At 41.1% G+C, this 27,188-nt stretch overlaps 1 protein-coding gene across 1 annotated transcript in view; it reads right to left on the bottom strand.

Annotated features, from left to right (window-relative positions):
- Positions 1–27,188, bottom strand: part of arhgap46b (Rho GTPase activating protein 46b) — a 247,416-nt gene that overhangs the window by 32,838 nt on the left and 187,390 nt on the right. Inside the window, exons 4-5 of the mRNA XM_060938001.1 lie at positions 5,136–5,772; positions 4,406–4,504 (exon numbers count right to left, since the gene is read on the bottom strand). Coding sequence (XP_060793984.1) covers positions 4,406–4,504; positions 5,136–5,772 — 736 coding nt within the window. The remainder of the gene's footprint in view (positions 1–4,405; positions 4,505–5,135; positions 5,773–27,188) is intronic.

Genomic DNA, 27,188 nt, shown 5'->3' with positions numbered 1-27,188 from the left:
TTGGTTTGTGGGTTTTTTTGTTGCCCTATCCATCCATCTTCCCTGCACCTTGTGTTCTATTTATCCAGACACTTTCCTTACACTACTGATTACTCACTATCCATACTGATCCATTTGCTTATTTTGTTTGCTTTCTTCAATTTAAGTTTTGTTTATGCCAATAAATCCTTGAGTTTTCTCATTTAAAGATGTGTCCTCCTCTTTCGTTACAGTCGAGCCGGGTTGTAACAACAGGTCTCACAGGTATGAAACCCGTCTGCTCTCTCCATTACAAGACATTCCGTCCTCATCCGTGATGACCTGCTTACTCTCTGTGCAGACTAATTATTATGTGCTGAACAGGAAAGTTTGTTCTTTGCAGGCCACGGTCTTTGCTTCCAGATCTCTCAGCACTCTCTAATAGCACTCACTGTGTGAGAATAAATGAGAGAAACTGGGAAAAGGGATAGAAGAAGAAAAAATTGGGTTAAAAGTGAGTTCAATCGGAAAAAAGAAGAGGGCACCGTTTGATTAAAACAGCCTTTGTCGTCTTTTTGGGGCAGTCTGTCTGTTCCCTGGTCTCTTTTTAATGAATAGCTTGTTAAAAGCCCCCACTCGGACTAGCAGTGTCTTCCTCCTCTTCTTTCTCTCTTCTCTCTTTCTTAATCTCTCACTTTCTCTGAGCACTCTGGGGGCAGACCAAAGGAGCGTGGGACTTCGAGATTATTTGACTGCTCTGAGCTCTAATCTTGTGTGTGTGTGTGTGTGTGTGTGTGTGTGTGTGTGTGTGTGTAGGATATTCAAACAAACTGACAGGGAGCCAGTAAACTGGAGGAAGCTTTTTCTTCTCTAATGTAGAAATGTAATGTAATGCGGCCTATAAGGTGCAAGCAGATAAAACATCACTCAGATGAAATCTACTTACATATCTTGTGACACTAAAGCAAATCAGAACTCATTTTAGTTCCTATGTTGCGGTTCAAGGAACATTTTTAGTTCCTCATACAGAGGACAGACTTTTCTGTGGACCAGAAATGTGGCGAAGTGAAAACGCATACAATGTCGATGACTTGTGCACAGGATTTCAAATACATATGTTTATCTAACAAGCAATTATTTACGAGTGTTTTATATCGAAGGCAGCGCAGCATCTGACAAAGCGAAAAGATTCCACGGTACTATTATTACACAAGTGATGAGTCATAAATGTCTCTGGAGTTTGTTTTGTGCATGCTTGTACTGGCAAATACTGGGGAAATTATAAAGATCATCACAATAAAGGTCAGCACAAGTTTAATCTTAACCTCCTCCATCTATGTAGTTGTGAAATGTCCATTTTGTTACGCTCTTGGTAACAATTTTGTTATTTTACATCACTGTCACAACAGTTCCTGCAGTGCAGCAGAATCAAACAGGAACTCTCACATTCTCATCCAGGTGAATCCCAGAACCTGTCGGTTCTTATAGTTTGCAGAGTTTGAAAATAACTGTTGGATGTCGTTTACCTGAATTCTGGAAAACAGCCAAAAAAAAATAGGCTTTTCACCAAAATCGGGTCGTTCTGCAAAATAATATAGTTTGATATCTTGACTTTAAGGAAATGTAAACCTTCTGTACCAAAATAGCATAGAAATGTTTTTTACTGGGGCGGCATGGTGGTGTAGTGGTTAGCGCTGTCGCCTCACAGCAAGAAGGTCCGGGTTCGAGCCCCATGGCTGGCGAGGGCCTTTCTGTGTGGAGTTTGCATGTTCTCCCCGTGTCCGCGTAGGTTTCCTCCGGGTGCTCCGGTTTCCCCCACAGTCCAAAGACATGCAGGTTAGGTTAACTGGTGGCTCTAAATTGACCGTAGGTGTGAATGTGAGTGTGAATGGTTGTCTGTGTCTATGTGTCAGCCCTGTGATGACCTGGCGACTTGTCCAGGGTGTACCCCGCCTTTCACCCGTAGTCAGCTGGGATAGGCTCCAGCTTGCCTGCAACCCTGTAGAACAGGATAAAGCGGCTAGAGATAATGAGATGAGATGAGATGTTTTTACTGAGGCTTTTCTGCCAGTAAAGAGGAATAAAGGTAAAAAAAAAAAAAAAACCTGGCTGACTAAGTGCAGAGGTGGACAGTAACGACAGGACTTGAGTACTGTACTTAAGTACACTTTTTAAGTATCTGTACTTTACTTGAGGATTACATTTTTGGCAACTTATGACTTTAACTTCACTACATTTGAAAGACAAATATCGTACTTTTCACTCCACTACATTTCTATCAAGGTGCTTGTTACCCGTTACTATGAAGCAGCTTTGAAAGCAGATGTTTTTTTCTTTTTTTTTCTAAAACGTGATTTTTTTTCACAGGTGACACTGAGACAGCTGATCAGTGATCACTAGGGTCACGTCGCGTCCATAGACTGGATAAAATCAAGATCAATGATTTCTCAGCAGCGTTATTTAACACGATCAGTTGATGGCAGAATGGAAGGAGGCGGTTCTTCTGGGGAATGCACACACCCATGGTTCTATAACTAGAACCCATGTTTCAGTTTTCTGAAAGGAATAAAGAATTGCTTCGTTTTAAATGTTTGCTTTCTTTGCCTAAAACGGAGCACATCACAGCCTACAAAAACTTGCCATCCGACCTGCGGAAGCATATTGAGGAACGTAAACGCTTTATTCCAAGAGAAAGTTTGTAATGAAGTTGTCTGTGCTTTTAGAGCTAGCGATAACGTTGCAAACGTAGCTATGCAGTCTGGTTAGTCAAATGACTTTCTATGGATTTGCCTGCCAAGTTGCCGTGGCCTTGTCCACGGCGAACGATAACATGCAGCGAGTTACCTTGGACACTGTTAGTTAGCATGTAAAAACGAAGTTACGCTAACATGAATAACATTAACTTATCTGAAGTCCTTTCAGAAATATGTTTTAGCATAATCTTGCCAAATAAACAGAATGTAGAAATATTTATTTTCTAGTAACGTTAGCTACACAATATGATTTTGGTTTCTTCTTCTTTAGGGTTTTTGAAAGGTGCATTACCATCACCGACTGGGTTGGAACGTGGAACAGGATATATTGGGTGGAAACAAACAAACAAACAAACAAACAAACAAAAAATATATATTATTCTAGCTATTTCTGTTTCTTTTAAATACTTGATCACAATTTTTGGGGTTTTGTTTTCGAGTAGAGTTTTTATTTTGTCCTCGGTTGGTTCAGCAACATGTGCCGCCATTTCGTTTTTCTCTACTCATGGTATATGAGCTGGTAGCCTAGTAGTAGAGTAGCCAATCAGAGCACGCGATTGCTCATATCCAGTGAATGTGGACAGAATAATATCATATATACGGTAAGCAGATAATTAAGGCGATAATTCTTATCCCATTGGAAAACTTCAACTTCTTTAAAATTTAGCAGTGATGTTCATTTTCTCGAAGCAGACAGAGTTACAAATGTAGAGGTAAGCATTATGTCCTCCAGTAGAATTGGAATGTAAAGGTTAAATGTGATTTTTCTCCCTTTTCACTTTTGGAGGTAACTGGATTTAAAATATTCTAACTTCTGGTTGCAAAATAGAGACATATTTCACTTCATGGAAACTTACAGTTTTCAGAACTATATATACACACACACAGTATAATATACGGGGTGTTTCAAAAAATTTGGTATCATTTCACAATCTAATAACTTTGCCAATTCTCGTTCAACTGACCTCAAATTTTAACAGCATGTGTGGAAACAGGTCAAAATTTTACGTTTAATGTTTTTTGTTTTTATATTTTTAGGTATAGAAATGCCATTCACTGGAAAAGAAAAGGCGTTTTTGTGTGTTAGAGTACGTTCGAACGCAATCAAACAAGACTGTGCAGCGTGCATTTATGAGAGAATTCTCTAAAAATGCACCAACTGCAATGCAGATTTGGACACGGCCCAAAAAGTTCAAAGAGGAAGGCTGTCTGTGTGTCTGTGTTTCAGGCGGTGCGGATATTGAAAATTTGCGAAATCGTTCATGGAATCCACACACCTTTGAATTTCTCATTCAAATTTTGAGGAATAAATCTTATATTGCTCAACATTAAGGCTGTTCAGTTTCATTTGCCTCGACTATGTAGTGTCTGGGATATTTACATCTTAAATAATATCAAATTTTTTGAAACACCCTGTATCATAAAATGTTAAAATTTGGCCATGTGAAACATTTTCCCAGGCCTGTATACAAATTAGAATTATGTTAAAACTGAAACCCTGTGCCACAGAAATATTTCATCCAGTTTTTCAACAGGTTACATCTCTACTTATGTGATTTAGCGATTGAAACGTCGGTGCAAAACTACAACTTCTACAATAAAGAGAATTTAATCTTCAAGAGGACATATCACAGAGAATCACGTGTGTGTGTGTGTGTGTGTGTGTGTGTGTGCCATGCTTCTCTAAAATGTACCCTGTTCTTCCTCTTCTTCATTGTTCTGTTTCCTCTTCTTCCTGGACTTCGAGTTCTTCTTGTTCTTTATGTCCTGTTGTTCCACAATCCTCTGTAATACTGATAAACAAACAAAAAAACCAACAAAAAAAAACTTTTGAGCTCAAACTTTTATCTGCATACTATCTACACACCCTTTAACGTTCGCTCTGAAAAACACATCATCATGCTTTGTTCCATGGCCTTTGAACTATGACCTCAAGTATTCCCGGTGTTTTATTTTTCTCCCATTCCCCAGCTTTGCATCCTGTTTGAACAGGCACCAAGCCATCTTAATTTTAGCTCTGAAATCAATATTGACTTTCGATGCGCATGTACCAGCGCTCTGAGCCAGACAAACGCACCTGCAACATAAACAGTCGCTGATGGTTTTCCAAAATAGAAGACGTGAACAGAAAAACACCGGAAGCTGAAATATATAAATTTATGAGCTACATACTGTGTGTGTACGCGAGAAACATAATACAATGTCTTCGCTACCCACTGAGTGCACTCGAAAAACAAATAAATTCAATAACTTTATATCGTATGCACTTGAACAAGACAAATTTAATGGCTGCCTGCCCTTAAAAATCACGTCTCTAAAATATCACGTCTTTAAAACATACATCCATCAAGAAGAATGATATGTTTTCTTTCACGCTTTGACATCACACTTATAGTTTATAAGCAATATTTCATTCATACTCACTCTTCTTGTCGTTACTGGGCTCCAGGTGTCTCTGAATGTAGCCCTCAAGGTAGCGTCTGAACTTTGGTGATGGAGAGAAGAAGGCCAGGCTGATGGCCATGAGCTCCCAGCCGGCACAGAGGCTGCTGAGGTTCAGGTTATCCGTGGTCTGCCGGATCAGCTGGACGTACAGCTCGTCCCTCAGGCCCTGCATGCTCCAGCACTTAGTCACTACATGAAGGGCAACATGGCGGCGGTCAAGGCGCGTGACTTGCCGATCACCCATGTATGTTTGCACCAACTTGAACATGTCACACGCTTCTTTTTTGACAGCGCGGTCGCTCGTGATCAGCATAGGCTTCCTGATGGAAGCACTGCTCCATGACAGCATGGTGGCGATGGAGACACGTCGACGCAGTAGGCCTCGTGTGTGCTGGTTCAGGTTCTTGGTAGCCCACGCTTCCATATCCACATCAATCGGGGGTTTGCACAGGGTAGCGTAGGGGTACTGGTAGGTGGGACCAGGGGAGGGGGTATGCACCTGGAGGGCAGGCAGTGAGGAGACAGAAGTGGTGCCGTGACCCGTTATGTCATCTCCGTTTTCTTTTCTGTGTTGAGAGCGGAGGTCAGCCTGGCTTTTGGATTCCAGTGTTCCTGTCTAAGTGATGGAAGAAAGAAAGTCATTCTGAATGTCCTAATAGTACGTCAAGGTGAGTGGACAGGTGTTCTCAGAGATGTTTAACAAACTAAACCAACTGCTTTCACATTTGGTTTGTTAAACATTTTTGGGCAATGTTGCTGGGCAATCGCGCTTTGACACTTTCCCATTGAGGTTGGGCAACATAATTTCTATCTGAACGATTTTGATCATTTTGGGCAACTTTGTAAGATCATCCAATCAGAGTGTTAGCAGCAAATCACATGACCACCTGAGAGCTTCTGAAATTTTCAACAAAGATGGCGGCGTCTCCGACAGTGGCGCTTAGAAAAAGAGACAACTTTTATATCTTTTTATGCCAGTAAGTTGTTATGCGTAAACCCAAAGTGGTGAATTTACCTCATCACATGCTCAGAAAACCAACAGACATCTATTTTTATGTGCTCAGGTTGAAATTAAGACATCGATTTTTTTTCAGCTATGTGTAAGCTGCTGTTAGCAAACCATTGCTCTGTAGAGATCGAACAGGATTTAGCTAACTAGCGGTGGTTTTTGCTAGCATAGTTAGCTGAAAGTTATTGCTAGCTATGTAGGGTTAACGTTAGCTCTCTTGCGTCAAGTTAAAAGCGATGGGCAGCTCATGATTTTTTTTTTTTTTGTGAGTTGTAATAGAGATTGTCTAACTTATTGTCTGATCTAATTCACATCCAGAGCACAACTACTTGTGGAACCCGAGGGCGAAACGGTACAAATTTCAGGATCTAAAAAAGAAAGCCTTTCGGAAGCTTTTCCTCCTCAGCAGCCATCTCCTGGTCCATGTCCTTTTTTTTCTTTTTTGCTGAGATGAAAGTTTTACGATTATTTTTTTGCCATTATGTTTTTTGTGATGTATATGTCAGTTATTAGTTATAGCATATGTGATTGAGGCTAGTAGCATTTGTAAAGAGATTTAAAAAGGGTTTATTATTAACAGAATAATGTGGTTATTTTGACTTATAAATGTTAAAATAATGGCAAATTATCTTTTGACCAGAGTATTTATTCAGTTTTGCTCCAGAAGTGATATTTACTTGAGCGAAATAAAGGTTGACGCTAAGACAAAAGTGACAGCTGTAAATGTTTCGGTGTCCATTTTTGCGGTGTCTGTCTCCCTGGCAATAAATTTGCTTTTATCTTATTGGTTGTTGCCAATTGTCTGTTGCCCTAATTAGTTGCCTTGTGTCTCATCTGGTTGCCCGTTGCTGGCAACATTGCCCAAGTAGTTGCCCATGTATCATTACTTTAACTCCACTAAACATCTGTGGCAGAGAACAGAAATGATTCAAATACTGACTTATGCTATCGTTATGTTAACAAAATCTGCAGCTTTTGTTTTGGTTACTGAGGTTAAGGTTAAGTTTAGATACAACATTAATTAGCAGCATTAGCTAATAATTACGTCAATGAAAGGTCCTCAGTAGGATAGTAAGACAACCCCGTGTGCGTGCGTGTGTGTTGTGTAGGTGGTAGATATGCTTACTCATTCCCCTGTAACCAGAATAGCCAGAACAGGCCCGAAAGCCTGGAAACATCTGCACAAATTGCACTTGCTCCCAAAATAGGTAACCCAATACAGAAATTAGATCGGAACATGGAACTTTTCAGCCTCCCTCTACTTCTTCCTCACTTTGCTCCCTGTTTTCTCCATCCCCTCAGTTCAGTACTCTTAATTCGATCACCCCATTACACAGCACCAAACATAATCTATTTACTTAAGACTGTCTTTGATATTCCGTTTCTTGCCTTACAAAACATAACTTATTTTATTTTTTTCGCGGTCCTGTTTCCATCAAATCCTGCGCTCTGATTGGCTGGCGAGCGGGTCTGTATCCTACGATACGGACCCCAGTTACGGACCCCAGATACGGACCTCTGGCAACTTGCTCGTTCACAACAACAAACATAGCAGCAATTTTTGTCAACGTTTATCTTTTTTTAAAAATAAGATTTATTTATAAGATTTTTATCAAAAACCTTATAAATATTTGCCTGCATTTCTCAGGAGAATAGCATTAATTTTACATCATGGATAGCGATAACAACACTCTTCACAGTGAAAGCGAGTTTTACTACCCTGAGGAAGAAGAAATAAAAGAAAACATTTCAGGAGAAAGCTAAAAACCTCTAACTGCTGCCAACGCCGAGCAAAAACATGACTGAATCCTGAATAACTCAATTTTGTATAAATAGGGGACTACATAGGCGGCAAAATGTAGTTTTTTTCCTGCCATGGAAGTGCACTTGTATACCGAGGAGGAAGCCATTTGTATTACAGCCGTGAATGAGGATTCAAAATGGCAGCTCGGCTCGGCTCGGTTTTCTCTTTCGGGGGCTCTCATTTTCTGTTAGAATTTGGTAAAGAAAAAAATAAATATATTATTTACCAGCTTAAATAAGCTTCAGCCTTGAATACTGACCTCGGCCCAGAGGGCCTCGCTCAGTACTTTCAAGACCTCAGATATTCCACGATACGGACCTCCCAGCTGGTAAATAACATGTATATATTTTCCTATATGGTTTATATATATATATATATATATATATATATATATATATATATATATATATATATGTATATATATATGTATATATATATATATATGTATATATATAATTTCCCAAAGTGTATAAAAGTTGCTGAAAGAAAAGGGCGCTCTGCTTCAGCGTGATCTCACTGAACGAGAAGCCTACGCACTCATCAGAGAGGCACACTGAGGTCTTGTAAGAGTTACAGAATCATCACAGCTGAACAATTACCTTCCATTTATGACTCGTTAAATGACCACAGACTTCATAGCCACATGTGATACTGTTTAAATGATGCAGACTTATTAAAAATAATTTCAGGGATGAATTTGCCATGCAGTCTGTCGGGTATCTGAGAGGGAAACTTCACTTTTGAGGTCAGATTTTCCAAACTCTGTGTATCTGCTTTATGCTTCCTAGTCGAGTAGTAAAGGTTTCATAAGTGAGAGAGAGAGAGAGAGAGAGAGAGAGAGAGAGCACGCACTATGCTTGATTTAATGATTAATGATGCGTGTGGAATTGTGGAGCAGTGAGCCATAACAGCAGATCGCTAACACAAAGATTAAGGTTAAGACCCAACCATTCTAGCTACATTACGTTCACATCTTTCCTCATCACTACACCCTTTGCCTTGATTGCTTTACCTCATTTTCTTCATCCGTGCTTAAATCCGTTGATGGTTTATAAAACTGATATATTTACCATGGAAAGTTCGAAACTCAAAGCCGATACACTAGCCTGATTTGTGACCTCTTCTTAGATAATGCTAACACATAAGATAGCTTTTTTTTTCTTTTTCACCCTGTCCTGTTCAATCAGTTGTGGGTCATTTTTCACTGCTGACCCCTCAGTTCTTGGCTAAAATCCTTCCCGGCATCTGTTTTGCTCCCTACGACTCCAGACACCAAATGACGATTCTTTCTCGACACAGGCTGTCTGCACACAAACATCTTTTCTTTGTCATCTTAGCTTTGTGTTTTGGCAGCAAATAAATGGTCAGTTTAACTGCCGTGATGTAAAACCACACGGCTGACGGATTCCTGCATGGAAATCAATCTTCAAAAAACCAATAAACCATACAAAAGTACGTGATGAACTGAAAGGCCACAGAAAGAGCTGTTATTATTCTTTCTTTTTTGAAAAAAAAAATAGCCACTGTTTTCTCCAAATGCTATTCAATGATATGTAAAACTATAGATCATAATGTTCTGCTTTTCGGGACATGCTAATATAAAACGGAAATATATCTAATTATTCTATTCACATTCACTGGATATGAGTAATCGTTCGCTCTGATTGGCTACTCTACTACTAGGCTATCAGCCCGTATATCATGAGTAGAGAAAAACAAAATGGTGGAACGTTTTGCTGAACCAACTGAGGATGAAATAAAAACTCTACTCAGTTTTTTTTTTCTTTTTTTATCAGACATCTAGTTTTTGGGTTTGTTTACCTGACATGTTTCGACGTACGACTGTCGTCTTCCTCAGAGTGTCACCGGATGTTATTGGTGACGCATCTTTTATCAGCTGATGTTTCCGAAGGCGTGGCCTTCCTGTCTGGATTGACAGTCGGTCAAGCCTTGTACTGTCAGTTCGTCCCCTGCAAGATGGCACTCCAGGTATGGGAGAGCATGTATACTCCCTCATCTCGGTTGATGGTCCTCGGGCTTCGCTTATGGATCTCTATGGCCTCCCTGATCCAGCGCTGATGTTTATTATCTTCTGTGCGGATGACTCTGGCATTCCCCCAGTCCATAATATGATTTTCCCTTTTGCAATGATCTGTTATGGCTGACTTATAATTTTCCTGTTGTGCCTTTTCTTTTATTGTTCGGGTTTGTCTTGTAGCTGTCTCCTTTTCGCACTCTTTCTTATGTTCATTTTTTCTTGTGTTGAAACTCCTTCCTGTCTCCCCGATGTAAGTTTTATTGCATAATTGACATGGAATCTCATATATGGTGTTGCATCTGTTGTCCGGATGTATTCTGTCTTTGGGATGAACCAGGATCTGACGGAGTGTTGTGTATGGTTTGACAGGTGTGTTAATGTTGTGTTTCCTCATTGCTCTTTGAATGCGTTCAGTTATTCCCCTAATGTATGGTAATGTAACTACTCCCCTGTGTTCTTGTTTGTTAGTTTGTTTTTTCTCTTTCTTCTGTGTTTTGTTGTTCTTAACCTGTTCCGCCCCTTTGGATATTGCCCATTGTGGATATTGACATGCCTTCAGTGCGTGTTGTATATGTTGTTCCTCCTGTTCTTTGTCCTGTGGATCTGTAATTCTTGCTGTGCGTTCATGTAATGTTCTGACTACTGATATTTTGTGCATTATGGGGTGTACGGAAGTCCAGTTTAAATATTGGTCGGTGTGTGTGGGTTTTCTGTGTACTTTTATTTTGATGTCCCCATCTTCTGTGTGATGTATTTTTAAATCCAAAAATGCTATTGACTGCTCCGTTTCTTCTTCATGTGTGAATTTTATATTACCGGTATTATCTATGGTGTTGAGATGGTCGGTGAGTTGTTGAGTGTGTCCCCTCTTAACTTTTTCTAGTATGTCATCCACGTAACGTTTCCAGAGTGTTGGCCTGTATTCTGTTGGTATTGTAGTGAGTGCTTTCTGTTCCAGATCTTCCATGAAAAAGCCGCACATGATGGCTGATAGTGGGTCTCCCATGGCAAAACCTTCCTTCTGTCTGTAAATTGTGTTCCTGAACTGAAAGTATGTGGATGTGGCGATGAATTGAAGGAGCTGAGTGATGTCTTGTACAGTGAGGTTTGTGCGTTTCTTGAGCGTCCTGTCTGTTTTTAATTTTTCTTGTTCTATCTGTATGGTGGCTTCCGTGGGTGTTCTGGTGAAAAGAGATATGACGTCGTGTGATATGAAAACTTCGTCTTGCTGCATTTTGATGTTTTTTAGTTCTTCTGCCAGTTGTTTTGAGTTTTTGCAGTGTTGGTCTGTGAGTCCTAGTAATGGTTTAATTATTTCGGTGAGTGCTTTTGATAAGTTGTATGTGACTGAACCAATGCTATCTACTATGGGGCGTAATGGTGTTCCTGGTTTGTGTATTTTTGGTGTGCCGTAAATCCTGGGGATGACGTTGGCTGTGGGTACTAAATGATTGTATGCCTGCTTATCTATTTTATTTTCATCGAGTAGTGGTTTGAGTAGTGCTTTAAGTTTCTTTTTCTTGTCTTCTGTTGGGTCTTTTTTTAATATTTCAAATGCGTTGTCACTGAGTAATTCAATCATTTTTCGTTCATATTCATCAGTGTCCATAATAACTGTTGTCCTGCCTTTATCTGCTGGGAGGATTGTGATATCTTTATTTTTAGCTAATGCTCTCATAGCTTTGGCTTCCTGTTTGGTGATGTTACTGGGTGGTGGTTTGGCCGTTTTCAATATACCAGCTATTGCGTTTCTTAGTGCTGCTTTTTGTCCCTGATCCTGTATTTTCTCACATGCTAATTCAGTTGCCAGAATGAATTCATCGTGTGGTATATTGTGCGGTGTGACAGCGTAGTTGAGTCCTTTTGCTAATATACTGCGTTCTGCTTGTGAGAGTTTGTACCTTGATATATTATGAATCCATTTGTCGTTGATGTGTGCGTGCTCCGGTTCTGCCTTCTTTTCCTGTGCGATGAGTTTGTCCAGTTTTCGTATTTGTCGGGTTTTTGTCATGGTGAATTCCTGCTCGTGTATGTCTGCCAAGTGTCCGTGTAATGCTAATTCCATTTCCTTGTTTTGGGGAAACCGGCGTTTGAAAGTTTCCATCTCCCTATGTAGTTCGCTGTTGATATTATTTAGTTTGTCCGTTGTGCACCGTATCCGTTCTTTTACCAGAGTCATCCGCACTTTCCTGATCATCTTTTCCGCCATAAGTCAGCCATAACAGATCATTGCAAAAGGGAAAATCATATTATGGACTGGGGGAATGCCAGAGTCATCCGCACAGAAGATAATAAACATCAGCGCTGGATCAGGGAGGCCATAGAGATCCGTAAGCGAAGCCCGAGGACCATCAACCGAGATGAGGGAGCATATATGCTCTCCCATACCTGGAGTGCCATCTTGCAGGGGACGAACTGACAGTAGAAGGCGTGACCGACCTGTCAATCCAGACAGGAAGGCCACGCCTTCGGAAACATCAGCTGATAAAAGATGCGTCACCAATAACATCCGGTGACACTCTGAGGAAGACGACAGTCGTACGTCGAAACATGTCAGGTAAACAAACCCAAAAACTAGATGTCTGATAAAAAAAGAAAAAAAAAACTAACTATATTTAATATAAGACATAATGAACGTAATCGAAAGAAAAACTCTACTCGAAAACAACCCCCCCCAAAAAAAAGAGAAAAAATACAACAAAATATGGAATAAAAGTATTTGATGGGAAGAATTACTCTTTTTTTTTTTATTTTTCAAGAATTATTATTATTGCATTTTTCACAAATTGCTCCTGTCATTTTGCCAGCTTGTTTACAGTCTAAGCGGAAATGATTTTGTTGGACGTTTTGTATAAAGTTTTTATTTATCAAATTTACAAAAATAAATAAATAAATAAAAATGCTCCGTTTCTCAAAATCCAGTGAATATGGATAGAATAAAACACTTATTCCACTCAATCTTGTCGTACATGGCTTATAGCCATCTCGGCGCTCCACACCCCGTTGGCTATCAGCTCATATACGACTCGATTTCGTGGAATAACTGTTAATTATACCATTTGATTAAAGGTTCAATTGACGAGTTTTTAAAAAATTCCTTACTTGTCCAAATAACCACTCTCCAGGCACAAGAGGAACGATGAGTGATGTAAAGGCCCTTTTCCACTACCCTTTTTCAGCTCGCTTCAGCTCACTTCAGCCCGACACGGCTCGCGTTTCGACTACCAAAAACCAGCACGACTCAGCTCGCTTCAGCCCTGCTTAGCCCCTAAAACTCGCACCGTTTTGGAGTGGGGCTGAAGCGAGCCAAAGCGAGCCGAGTGAGGTTGGGGGCGTGAGCAGACACTCCCCTGTGCACTGATTGGTGAGGAGGAGTGTCCTCACATGCCCACACACGCCCCGCGAGCGCGCTGGGATCTGTAAACACCGCAAACCCGGAAGGAGAAGAATTACGAATTACGAGAATTTCTGAAGCCTTATGCGCCTCGCCTCATCTATACGCTCTTTCCAGTATCTGTCCGCGTTGTTGGTGACAACAAGCCACAGCACCAAGACCAGCAACACTAACAACTCCATGTCCTCCATGTTTATTGTTTACTATCCGGGTCGTGAGACTACCGCTTAAAAGATCACTGATGTCACTGTTTGCGCTGCTTAACGACATCACCTGACGTCCACCCACTTTCGCTAACTCCACCCAATGTGTCCACCCACTTCCAGCCAGCACGGTTCAGCGCGGTTGTAGTCGAAATGCAACTCCAACAGCCCCGCTCAGCTCGACTCAGCACGGCACGGCTCAGCCCGACTCAGCCGCGTTTGTAGTGGAAAAGCGGCATAAGTGTACGTTGATTGGTTGAACACAAACCAATGCAGCATCAGCAACTGCCATTTTTAAAAATCTGTGTAAAACATTAGCCATGAAAACAACAGCTCTTAATGTTAGCATTAAAAAATGAAAAAAAAAACCCAAAAAAACATGGACAAACTGGCTGATAGAGAAGTCCAGACTTTATTGTGCATATATGTGACGGAGGAAACGCAGCGTGATTTTTGACATATTCAAGCGAAATATAAAAATCGTTGCTAGCATTTCCTGCTAACAAGCTGGCTTACATCAGTTCAGCGTTCCTACTGGTGATGCAAATGCAAACAGAATAAAGCCTTGGAGATATGTAGTTCTTGGGGAAGCTTCCCCGTGGGTAGTACCACTAATGAGTTCCACTAATAGGTCCGAAAGCACCTATAGAGAGCGTGCACGTGACGTCACGAGGTCACGTGATATTTGTTTATCCGCCATTTTGGACAGCAAGGTCGCGCATAGAACTTAGACGAACCCGTTCTAATTATCAAGTGTGTGGGAGTAGATCTTTCGAGAATGGTTATATCTTGTTCAGCATTTGGTTGTACCAATAGACAGGGCCAAAAGCAGGGCCTGTCATTTTATAGATTCCCCGCAGACGAGGAGAGACGCGCAAAATGGGTGTCCGCTGTGCGAAGAGAAAACTGGAACCCCAGTTCTACCAGCCGAATTTGTAGTGAACACTTCATATCAGGTAGGTGTAATCTTCTAATTCAATGTCTGTGTATATTCTCAGTCATCCAGGTCATAGTAACTATGGGTGGTAAAAGAGAGCAACTGGACTTGCTTGAAGATTCTTGAAGACGTTTCACCTCTCATCCGAAAGGCTTCTTCAGTTCTGTCTGACTGGTAGGGAGTATCAGGTATTTATCCTGTCATGGATGAAAAGCTCATCTAAGGTGTCGTTGAGTCATCCTGTTGGTGTGGGTCACTGGGGGCTGAACGTGAATGGCCTCGAGAGTCGTTAGGGTGATCAATGGATTGCCCGTTAAGGTGATCAATGGAATGCTGATTCTCTCTGTCCTCCTGTGAGCCACTGAAAACAGCTGGGTTTTGTTGTGCATTCAGTTGTCTGGGAGTTTGGAATTTGCGTATCTGTCGTTCCTTGCCTTTGGTATGTTGTGAAATCTGTGCCTTCTCCGCGAAATCAGAGATTCGTTCCAAAACTTCACTGGGAAGAAGTACTGCCAACTCTTCAAACATCAGTTCAGTCTTGTTCTGGAGAGCATCGATGGTGAAATGTACTTCTCACTCTCTCGTTGAGAAGCTGCTTCTGGGCTTTCTGTAGGATTATTTCAGCTCTGTGTCCTTTGACCGTTGAATGCATGCGTAGGCTAGTGGGGATAATGTTGGACTGTCGGCATCTCAGGTTGAAACGCAGGTGGTTCCTGTAGTCTGCCAGTTTTCTGGAAGTCCTCTCATATTCTCGCACCAGTCGAAGGGTTCTCATCCCAAAGTGCGTGGAAACATGTCTGTGAATATTCTCAGTCATCCAGGTCATAGTAACTATGGGTGCTAAAAGAGAGCAACTGGACTTGCTTGAACATTCTTGAAGACGTTTCACCTCTCATCTGAAAGGCTTCTTCAGTTCTGTCTGACTGGTAGGGAGTATCAGGTATTTATCCTCTCATTTCCCAGACAACTTCCCAGACAACTGAATGCACAACAAAACCCAGCTGTTTTCAGTGGCTCACAGGAGGACAGAGAGAATCAGCATTCCATTGATCACCTTAACGGGCAATCCATTGATCACCCTAACGACTCTCGAGGCCATTCACGTTCAGCCCCCAGTGACCCACACCAACAGGATGACTCAACGACACCTTAGATGAGCTTTTCATCCATGACAGGATAAATACCTGATACTCCCTACCAGTCAGACAGAACTGAAGAAGCCTTTCGGATGAGAGGTGAAACGTCTTCAAGAATCTTCAAGCAAGTCCAGTTGCTCTCTTTTACCACCCATACTTCTAATTCAATACTCCTAGTACATCTGTTAAGTTGATTTTCGGATTGAATGATAACTGCATACTTAGAAACTAGACAGTCTCTAACGTTTAAAATGGCTATGCCTAACCCTACTACCCTGGCCTAGTCTATTGCCGCTTTTCCACTACCAACGCGGCTGAGTTGGGCTGAACCGTGCCGTGCTGAGTCGAGCTGAGCGGGGCTGTTGGAGTTGCGTTTCGACTACAACCGCGCTGAACCGTGCTGGCTGGAAGTGGGTGGACACATTGGGTGGAGTTAGCGAAAGTGGGTGGACGTCAGGTGATATTGTTAGGCGGCGCAAACAGTGACATCAGTGATCTTTTAAGCGGTAGTCTCACGACCCGGATAGTAAACAATACACATGGAGGACATAGAGTCTTTAGTGTTGCTGGTCTTGGTGCTGTGGCTTGTTGTCACCGACAATGCCAACAGATACTGGCAAGAGCGTATAGATGAGGTGAGGCGCATAAGGCTTCATAATTCTCGTAATTCGTAATTCTCCTTCTTCCGGGTTTACGGTGTTTACAGATCCCAGCGTGCTCACCGGGCGTGTGTGGGTGTGTGAGGACACTCCTCACCAATCAGTGCACAGGGGAGTGTCTGCTCACGCCCCTAGCCTCACTCAGCTCGGTTTGGCTCGCTTCAGCCCCACTCCAAAACCGTGCGAGTTTTGGGGGCTGAGCAGGGCTGAAGCGAGCTGAGTCGTGCTGTTCTTAGATAGTCGAAACGCGAGCCGTGTCGGGCTGAAGTGAGCTGAAGCGAGCTGAAGTGAGCTGAAAAAGGGTAGTGGAAAAGGGCCATAAGACAATGTTTTATCTTTTTGGCTCATATATGCCTTTGAAAGGCCAATCCATAGTAGGGATGGCGAAAACTAAAAAAAAATCTTGACCGACCACCGAGCCTCATTAGCCGGTTAAAGTCGGTTAACCTAGGAGTTTAGACTTTATTTATTTATTTACTTATATTGATCCACATCAGCTTCCCCTTCACAGAAGGGTGCTGTTCTCCCTGTGGTCAAACTTACAATTCCTTAAATTTTTTTAACACAGACATGCATTTTTACAGACTGTACAAACAAAAACATAAAACAAAAACAAAAGAGGAAATAAAATTTGTTTCTTAAATATGTTGGTCCCATCAATTAATCATCGTACCACATATCCTATTTATAGAGGAACAAAAAATAATCATATATTTTGAGTAAACAGATAGTTTTAATTTAATTTTAAAAGCTTTCTCATTTACTTCATTAACCAAAAAACAGGGTAAAGAATTCCACGCTAACATTCCTCTATAATGCAGTGTTCTCTGCCCAGCCCCTGTTCTATACGCAGGCAACAAAAATCTTCTCTGTACTGAATGTCTTGTAAAGTATGTACGTATATTACTAGAAAACATCAAGGATTTAAACAAAGTAACAGGACGCTTTGTCATAATTACGTTTCTTACAAAACTAAGAAGAGTGTGATGTAACCTATCTTTAACTGATAACCAGTTCAATGTTTTTAACATATCAAACACTCTTGTTCTGAAAGAACAATTGAGCACTATACGTGCAGCTTTGTTTTGCGCAACCTGTAGCCTTTGAAGATTATTTTCTGATGTATTTGACCATATTACAGTACAATAGTCCATCTGAGTTTAAACAGCGATGCAAACGGCGGATGCCGCCTTTTTCACAGCTGAATCGCGCAGATCCGATTTTTTTCTTTGGGGGGGGTGTTGGAGTGTCTGAGTAATTTCATCAGAGTAAATTCTGTATTAAAATTACTAAATAAGTGATAAAACGTCCTGCATAGTCTCTTTATGATAAACGTCTTAATGCCACTTACCCGTGAGGTTATCAAGTAGACATTCTTCTTCGGAACCTTCCAGAGGTATAGTTGGGATACCCATCCCGCAACAAAATATTTATAAGCTTCCAGGCTCTTGTAAGCTTTGAGGGCTTTGCCAGTGTAACACGATTCACGATTAACGAGAAAATTGTAAATGTCGTGGTAGGCCAGATCGGGCAAATCGTCGGCACCGCAGCTCCGAATTTCCCTGAACAAGGATTGCGGCAAGTTGTACGGATCTGCAATCTCCAACCTGGAACACTTTTCCACGTAACGCTGCCTCACGTCACCTTCAAGATGCTGAACAAACTTAGACAAGTTATCGCGCGATGTAGATGGGGTATTTTCCGAATTTTCTTGGGGATTACTCCCTGGATCCATTACGCTCGCGCAAGGTAAACTATCCTGAAGCCGTCCAATATGGCGGAGTAGGCGGAGTAAACACGGACGGGTCACGTGACTGCACATCCTCTATAGAAACTATACTTTATTGGACACCACAGATCCAGAGGGCGGAGCTTCGTGACTATGGGAGGAATCATTCAAATATTGAACCCACCTAACCGTTCGAGACCTAATCTTGGAAAAAAGAGAGACTTATGCTGTGTTCATGACCAAGCGGGAATTGGGAAGTTTCTGACTTCCTCATAGGAAAGATCCATCTGAAAGGCATTCCAACTCCTACTCGGAAAGATTTCTGAGAGTTGTGATTCCGTGTTATCACTTCAATATGGTAGTGTTTGTAGTGAAAAGTAAAAACAACAAATTAGGAACAAGAAATAACAACCTGATTTCAAGTTTTTAAGCCTTTTTTGAGTTTCTGTTTATATTTTAAATCACTAAATACTGAGTGGGCGGCACGGTGGTGTAGTGGTTAGCACTATCGCCTCACAGCAAGAAGGTTCTGGGTTCGAGCCCCGTGGCCGGCGAGGGCCTTTCTGTGCGGAGTTTGCATGTTCTCCCTGTGTCCGCGTGGGTTTCCTCCGGTTTCCCCCACAGTCCAAAGACATGCAGGTTAGGTTAACTGGTGACTCTGAATTGACCGTAGGTGTGAATGTGAGTGTGAATGGTTGTCTGTGTCTATGTGTCAGCCCTGTGATGATCTGGCGACTTGTCCAGGGTGCACCCCGCCTTTCGCCTGTAGTCAGCTGGGATAGGCTCCAGCTTGCCTGCGACCCTGTAGAACAGGATAAAGCGGCTAGAGATAATGGATGGATGGATGGATGGATGGATAAATACTTAGTGATACTTTGTCAGTGGAAAAATTTATTTGCTTTCTGCAAGATTTGGGATCAAACTGCAAACTATTGACAGAGAATTATCACACTGACTAAAAAATAAATGAAGCACGAACTAAAAACTTCTTTTGAGTCTGGCTGAGTTTGTGTGAACATCTCGAGCTACTTTTGCTCAACAAGCTTGTATGTAAGAGCTATTAATGACTACAAATTCATCTAACATATCTTGAGGCACACAGCACACAAAACCCCTATTGTCTACAAAAACAAAGCGCTGCAGTAGGTGAAGGTGGCACTTGTTCTTTTCCTACTGTTCGAGGGGATGTTGTTCTATTCGTTTCACTTATGCAATAAAAATAATTTTGGAACTAGACCAATGCACCTACTATGGCAGAGGTAACAGAGAAAGAGAAAGAGAGGGAGGAAGTTTTATTTAGTGCAGGTTAATTAACTTTCTATAACAACAGCTCTGATAATCATGCAAGGTTTACATTCAAGCATCAGGCTTGCTCATTGGGGATAGATTAAGGACAAAATTAGCTCATGTTTTAAGTCGTTCAAATTCTGTAAAGCTGCTTTGCGACAATTTTTATTGTTAAAAGCGCTGTACAAATAAACTTGACTTGACTTGTTCGAACATGGTGTTGTTTCCACAGTAGCAGCTAATCCACTGGTGGACGCTCACATAGGCATATTTAAAAAGTGTCTAATTTTTGATATGGTGAAATTTTCAGATAGATTTATTTATCATTTTTGGAAGGACTCTCCTGTGTCCGAGTTTTGTAACAGTCAGAGTACCGGTAGGTTTTTCCACCACAGTAAAGTCTTCAAACAGATACTTCTGCAGTTTCTTGGTAACATGAAACTTTTTCTTGCTAACTTTTTCGTCTTATTACCTGATTACTGTATATAGCTGTTATAACATAAATAACAAGCGGAACTAACTTGACAATAAACACAACTATAAATGAATAAATTGTGTAAGGGCCCGGTCCCACCACACCGATAACTATAACTATATCTATAACTACAGCTATGACTATACTGTACCTTTGCCTGAATTTAGTTCCAGTCTGGAGCAGTCACACCACAACTATAATCCCGACTATAATATCACTTGGTCCTGCCACTCAGGTAAATAAATGCATGCAACTTAGGAATAGTCATGGAATTTTTTTCCAAGTAGTAGCACATTATTCCGGGTCATACTGTACAGCTTGGACTTCAAAATAACCCATGCGCATACTTCGGTGGTTGACGAAATACGGATAGGTCACGGATTACGGAAATATAATAAAAAAAAGGATATAAAATACGGAGTGGTTACGGATGTTAATACAGATGCATCACAGTTACTAATAATTTATGGACTGTCACAAATGTCTCAGTATAATTACAGATTGGTTACGGATTTCATCCAGATGATGCATCACGGATTAAAAATTAAAAAGTCTAAAACAATTTAATGTTTGGACTGCCAAAGTTCATAATTAAAATATCTTACCTGCATTGATATGTTCACTTTATTAATTTACCACTGATATTTCACAGAAAATATAACATATCCGTGAATAAAATATCTGTGCTTTGTATTATATTTTTTATTTTCCGTGAATCCGTATTGCGTGGCTTCATGATGCAACAAGGATGTACTAAGATTCCCAGGGAAAACAGTACGTGCTCAGACAACGTCACATGTAAACAATTACCTGATTGGTCAGATGTTTTATCGGAGCAGGTCCAGGCCTGGAAAAATCGCTCCGGAAGCGATCTCACCGATATGATAAACCCAGGCCTGGGCTATAGGTACGGTATCGTTATCGGTCTGATATGACCACCAACCACATAAACTGCAGGGGACCGATTTATTTATAGTTATCCTTACAGTTGTAGTTATACAGTGGGGCAAAAAAGTATTTAGTTAGCCACCAATTGTGCAAGTTCTCCCACTTAAAAAGATGAGAAAGGTCTGTAATTTTCATCATAGGTACACTTCAACTATGAGAGACAGAATGGGGGGAAAAATCCAGGAAATCACATTGTAGGATTTTTAATGAATTAATTGGTAAATTCCTCGGTAAAATAAGTATTTGGTCACCTACAAACAAGCAAGATTTCTGGCTCTCACAGACCTGTAACTTCTTCTTTAAGAGGCTCCTCTGTCCTCCACTCGTTACCTGTATTAATGGCACATGTTTGAACTCGTTATCAGTATAAAAGACACCTGTCCACAACCTCAAACAGTCACACTCCAAACTCCACTATGGCCAAGACCAAAGAGCTGTCAAAGGACACCAGAAACAAAATTGTAGACCTGCACCAGGCTGGGAAGACTGAATCTGCAATAGGTAAGCAGCTTGGTGTGAAGAAATCAACTGTGGGAGCAATTATTAGAAAATGGAAGACATACAAGACCACTGATAATCTCCCTCGATCTGGGGCTCCATGCAAGATCTCACCCCGTGGGGTCAAAATGATCACAAGAACGGTGAGCAAAAATCCCAGAACCACACGGGGGGACCTAGTGAATGACATGCAGAGAGCTGGGACCAAAGTAACAAAGGCTACCATCAGTAACACACTACGCCGCCAGGGACTCAAATCCTGCAGTGCCAGACGTGTCCCCCTGCTTAAGCCAGTACATGTCCAGGCCCGTCTGAAGTTTGCTAGAGAGCATTTGGATGATCCAGAAGAGGATTGGGAGAATGTCATATGGTCAGATGAAACCAAAATAGAACTTTTTGGTAAAAATTCAACTTGTCGTGTTTGGAGGAGAAAGAATGCTGAGTTGCATCCAAAGAACACCATAGCTACTGTGAAGCATGGGGGTGGAAACATCATGCTTTGGGGCTGTTTTTCTGCAAAGGGACCAGGACGACTGATCTGTGTAAAGGAAAGAATGAATGGGGCCATGTATCGTGAGATTTTGAGTGAAAACCTCCTTCCATCAGCAAGGGCATTGAAGATGAAACGTGGCTGGGTCTTTCAGCATGACAATGATCCCAAACACACCGCCCGGGCAACGAAGGAGTGGCTTCGTAAGAAGCATTTCAAGGTCCTGGAGTGGCCTAGCCAGTCTCCACATCTCAACCCCATAGAAAATCTTTGGAGGGAGTTGAAAGTCCGTGTTGCCCAGCGACAGCCCCAAAACATCACTGTTCTAGAGGAGATCTGCATGGAGGAATGGGCCAAAATACCAGCAACAGTGTGTGAAAACCTTGTGAAGACTTACAGAAAACGTTTGACCTCTGTCATTGCCAACAAAGGGTATATAACAAAGTATTGAGATGAACTTTTGTTATTGACCAAATACTTATTTTCCACCATAATTTGCAAATAAATTCTTTAAAAATCAGACAATGTGATTTTCTGGATTTTTTTTTCTCATTTTGTCTCTCATAGTTGAAGTGTACCTATGATGAAAATTACAGGCCTCTCTCATCTTTTTAAGTGGGAGAACTTGCACAATTGGTGACTGACTAAATACTTTTTTGCCCCACTGTAGTTATCTGTATTGTGGGACCGGGCCTTAATTTGTGAGTTTTATATCTTTCTTTCTTTCCTCCACCACCTTCACTTCATTTCTCTTTATAAAGCCTGATGTAGAAGTGAAATAGAGATTGACAATAAAAAAAAACCCAAACATACGTACCAAAAATCCTTTGTCACTTGAGTGCAAATTAACTGATAGAAGCACTTTCAATAAAAGCAATCCATGAACTCTTAATCTCTACAATCACACACACATGGGGTTACTATGCTTTTGAGGACATTGTATTGACATAATTATTAATTAAGATAATTAACCCCTTCAGTGCCCTTGGATGAGTCACGTACATCATGAAATCTTTTACCGTTGTGCCTTATGACGTACGCTACTCGTCATAAACACCTCCTTTTATGCACCTTACATGGCACATTACTTTTACTTGCACATTACCGCGAGTTGGCCTAGTGGTTAGCGTGCCCGCCTCTCGATTGCGAGTTCTATTCACGGTCAGATCATACCAAAGACCATCATAAAAATGGTACCCGGTTACTTGGAATACATGGACCCTTGGTGTACATTGTGTTTTCAAGTACTAGTAATTCATGTTTATGGACAGGTTCTCATTGACAAGACCCGTTGTCTTGTTTTTTTTTTTTTTTTGATGTTTTTGAAGTTGTTTTTGATTACTAAAGTTATTTTTACTCTACAACAGTGTTTTGTACTAAGCAGGGTTTTTTCTAGAAAAATTTAGTATGAGGGCGCTCACCATGGCGAGGGAGCGAAGCGGGGGGGGATGGTGCCGGTTGTCCATCCCCCCCTCCGCTGTGCGAAGCCTTTGAAAAATTGAGGCTCCAATGGGACATTCTGAGGCTATCTGAGAGGGAAATTGTAACAAATTGTCTGTCAACATTGAAAAAGAAAGAAGTAATCTTCTTCTGCCCCGGACAGTCTTTGGCTTTCTTCTGCTTCGTGCCGCGGGATGACATCTTTAAATGCCCAAGTGTCAACAAAAACAACTCGCGAACTACTTCTGTCAAAAGCTCCCGCGCCGGTGGGTGAAAGGTCATTGAGTCTAGAGAAATCTCGCTCTACAAGTCAGCTGACCTTGTATGTAACCCATGTCAAATCTCGCGAGAGCAGCCGCGACAAGTAAACAAGTAAACAACATGGCGCCTCAGTCTGGAAAACGCCAATTCGGATTGTTTTTGCACCGTCTGGCGGTGTATCTACTATGATTGGAATAGTTTGAGTAATTATAACGTATTTGATGATCAGACACATTGTCACGTGGTGTTGCTGGGATGTTTTCATGGAGAAAAGATCGTTTTGAGAAAGATTGCATGTTGTGCAGTAGCATATAAGTGCATGGCCTAAGTGTGACTTGGGGTTCAATCGGCATTTCGGTAAGGGGGCGCACGCCGAGAGTAAGAGGGCGCAGCGCCCCTGTTCCCTGCTTTAGACAAAAGCCTGCTAAGGATGTACTAAGATTCCCAGGGAAAATAGTACGTGCTCAGACAACGTCACATGTAAACAATTACCTGATTGGTCAGATGTTTTATTGGAGCAGGTCCAGGCCTGGAAAAATTGCTCCGGAAGCGATCTCACCGATATGATAAACCCAGGCCTGGGCTATAGGTACGGTATCGTTATCGGTCTGGTATGACCACCAACCACATAAACTGCAGGGGACCGATTTATTTATAGTTATCCTTACAGTTGTAGTTATAGTTATCTGTATTGTGGGACCGGGCCTTAATTTGTGAGTTTTATATCTTTCTTTCTTTCCTTTCCTCCACCACCTTCACTTCATTTCTCTTTATAAAGCCTGATGTAGAAGTGAAATAAAGAGATTGACAATAAAAAAAAAACATACAACAGTGGTTTTTGTGATTTTTCTAGACAAATATTAAAAAATGTAAAGTTCTGAACAAGTTTGAGAAAGATTATCAAAATATTCCAATTTTGACCTATATGCCCGGCACATTACAATTAATTATGGGTGGCAGCCAAGGGGTTAAAGGAAAAGGCAACTTTTGTACAAAACCAGGTGTGTAATAGGAGAAAAACATATACGTAATCAATTCCGTTAATTATTTCCATTATATATCGAACATGAAAAAATATTTTTAACTTTGAAATCATGAATTGACACAGAGGAGTTGAAGTTGGAGGAGGCAGCCATTTTGAGATTGTGGGCAACTATAAACCAATCAGAATCTTTCGTTAATGCGCCTCCCTCTGATCTGTGACGTCACTGGGCCCATGAAAACAGTGTTTACAAGCAGATCACTGTGATTAGGAGTCCCGGCGGGTGGCTTGTATTCGATTCGTTTATATCCCGACCTTGTCAGCTGTCAGATTTATGTTCATGGACCCGGTAAGCTGGTAAATAATATTTATTTATTTTTTTCTTTACTAAATTCTAACAGAAAACGAGAGCGCCCGAAAGGGAAAACCGAGCCGAGCCGCTTCACGCATGCGCAGTAGGCTTGGTAGGACAAATCCAAATAGGAGTCATTCAGGATTCAGCCATGTTTTTGCTCCGTGTTTTTACTCAACCAAAGTTATACAGTATTATGAGCTTTAAGTTGCATAAATAAAACCATTTGGTGAAACTTTGAAGAAGCGATTGTACTGGTTTTTTACCTAATTACCATGAAGCACTGAAGAGTTCTTTTCAGTGGTGGGCCGCATGACGTCACACAGTAGATCAATATGGCGGAACGCATCTTCGCTGAGCTCAGCGCAAGCCCATATTATTAAAAGTTAAAAGATACTGTTATGCGGTCTGTTCTTTCTCTATAAATTCAATGATCGATTACTTTATATATTTATCTATCTATTTGTGAGCAATTCCAGCGTTATGGACGTGACACTTGAACTCAAAATGGCAACAAATGACCCAGTGCATGTTTTATTGTCTCCCAGTATTTAAACAGGTGTTGCATATTTTAAGGCTGTACCACACTGGAGAAGTGATAGAGCAAGAACAATTCCCATAGTACATCTAGGGCATGCCAGAAAATGCCAATAAAAGATGCGTTATGGATGTGACAGAAAAAGTATCACTTTTCTTGGGTGACTGTACATTTTTATCAAACTCTGTGAAATTGTAAACCTAATGTCGAAATGGAGATATCCATTTGATAGAGGGGTCCAAGGTGAATATTAAAAAAATCTTTGTTTAAAATATTTTGTATTTCATGCAGAGTTTCAGAAGGAAAAGTCAGCGTTATGGATGTGACGAAATTCCGTTATGGATGTGACGCGTCTGAAATAGACATGGCATATGTTTAGAAAATCAGCAATTTAACCACCATAACCCTTTGAAAAACTCTCTAAATATCAGCTAAAACTATCAAAGTTCTTAAATAATATTTAGGATGGCTATTGTTTTGCTGTTTTGTGGATTTTAGCATACATTTCTGTGGCTTGTGGGAATAATATAGAATTGTACATGATCAAAGTTGATTTTAGCTTGGGTTTTACATTATAAGAAAGACTGACAGTGACATATTAGGTTGGTTACAAATTGGTTCAACTTATTCACATCTGTAAAATACAGGCCTAGGTGATATCTCTGGGAGTGGTTTTGATGTATTACATGTTGCTTTATTTTTGCATGGTGAGGTTGACATTTACATGGAATTGCCCTTGTGGTGATTTTGTACAAAAGTTGCCTTTTCCTTTAATGCTATGTTGCACCTAAATCTAACACAAACCTTTACCTCAGTAGCCGAAACCTCTTTTAGTTTTTGAATTAAGAGGGGCAGTTTTTGTAAAAACGAAACAAAACAAAAAAACAAGCAATTTTCCTGTGCTCCTCATGGGGAAAAAGCCAAATGTCCCCTAAACTGTCACATATTCCTATCTTTGTGGACACACACACACACACACACACACACACACACACACACACGCGCGCGCGCGCTTGTTCTGGAATGGAACACTTGGTCCCTCTGAGACAGGAAGCTCTTAGTCCCTTACTACTGTATTGTTTCCACGGAGACCGGATGTAGACTGTTGTTTTGCATTTTCCAGCAAACCTACAGAGAAATACTGTGACTATGACCCAGACTGACACAAAAGAAAAGGCAGGATAGACAGAAGGAGTGAAAGTATGAACATTAAATGAATACTCCAGCATTTTTTCAATGTAATCTCTATCCACTATAACTGGAACCATTACCAGGGATAAGATTTTTTTCTCTACTGCGAATAGAACAGAAAACCCATTTACTCAAAAGTCACTTATAATGGATGCTTAAGGGGAGTTAGGGTGGTCAATAAATGTTTAAAATACACAACTGTATAACACAAATGCCAGTCTACAACCAATTAAGATGTTTTAGAATGGCATACAATAAATAATTCCATCCATTATCCGTAGCCGCTTATCCTGTGCAGGGTCGCGGGCAAGCTGGAGCCTATCCCAGCTGACTACGGGCGAGAGGCGGGGTACACCCTGGACAAGTCACCAGGTCATCACAGGGCTAACACATAGAGACAAACAACCATTCACACTCACAATCAATTTAGAGCCACCGATTAGCCTAACCTGCATGTCTTTGGACTGTGGGGGAAACCGGAGCACCCGGAGGAAACCCATGCAGACACGGGGAGAACATGCAAACTCCACACAGAAAGGCCCTCGCCGGCCCCGGGGCTCGAACCCAGGACCTTCTTGCTGTGAGGTGACAGTGCTAACCACTACACCACCGTGCTGCCGCAATAAATAATGTGCTCTTATAAAGTTTCTTTTCTACACTA

Source organism: Neoarius graeffei, chromosome 13 (genome assembly GCF_027579695.1).
Source record: "Neoarius graeffei isolate fNeoGra1 chromosome 13, fNeoGra1.pri, whole genome shotgun sequence".
Taxonomy (NCBI): domain Eukaryota; kingdom Metazoa; phylum Chordata; class Actinopteri; order Siluriformes; family Ariidae; genus Neoarius; species Neoarius graeffei.
Note: the sequence above shows the minus strand (reverse complement) of the source record. Positions and strands in the feature narration are given on the sequence as shown.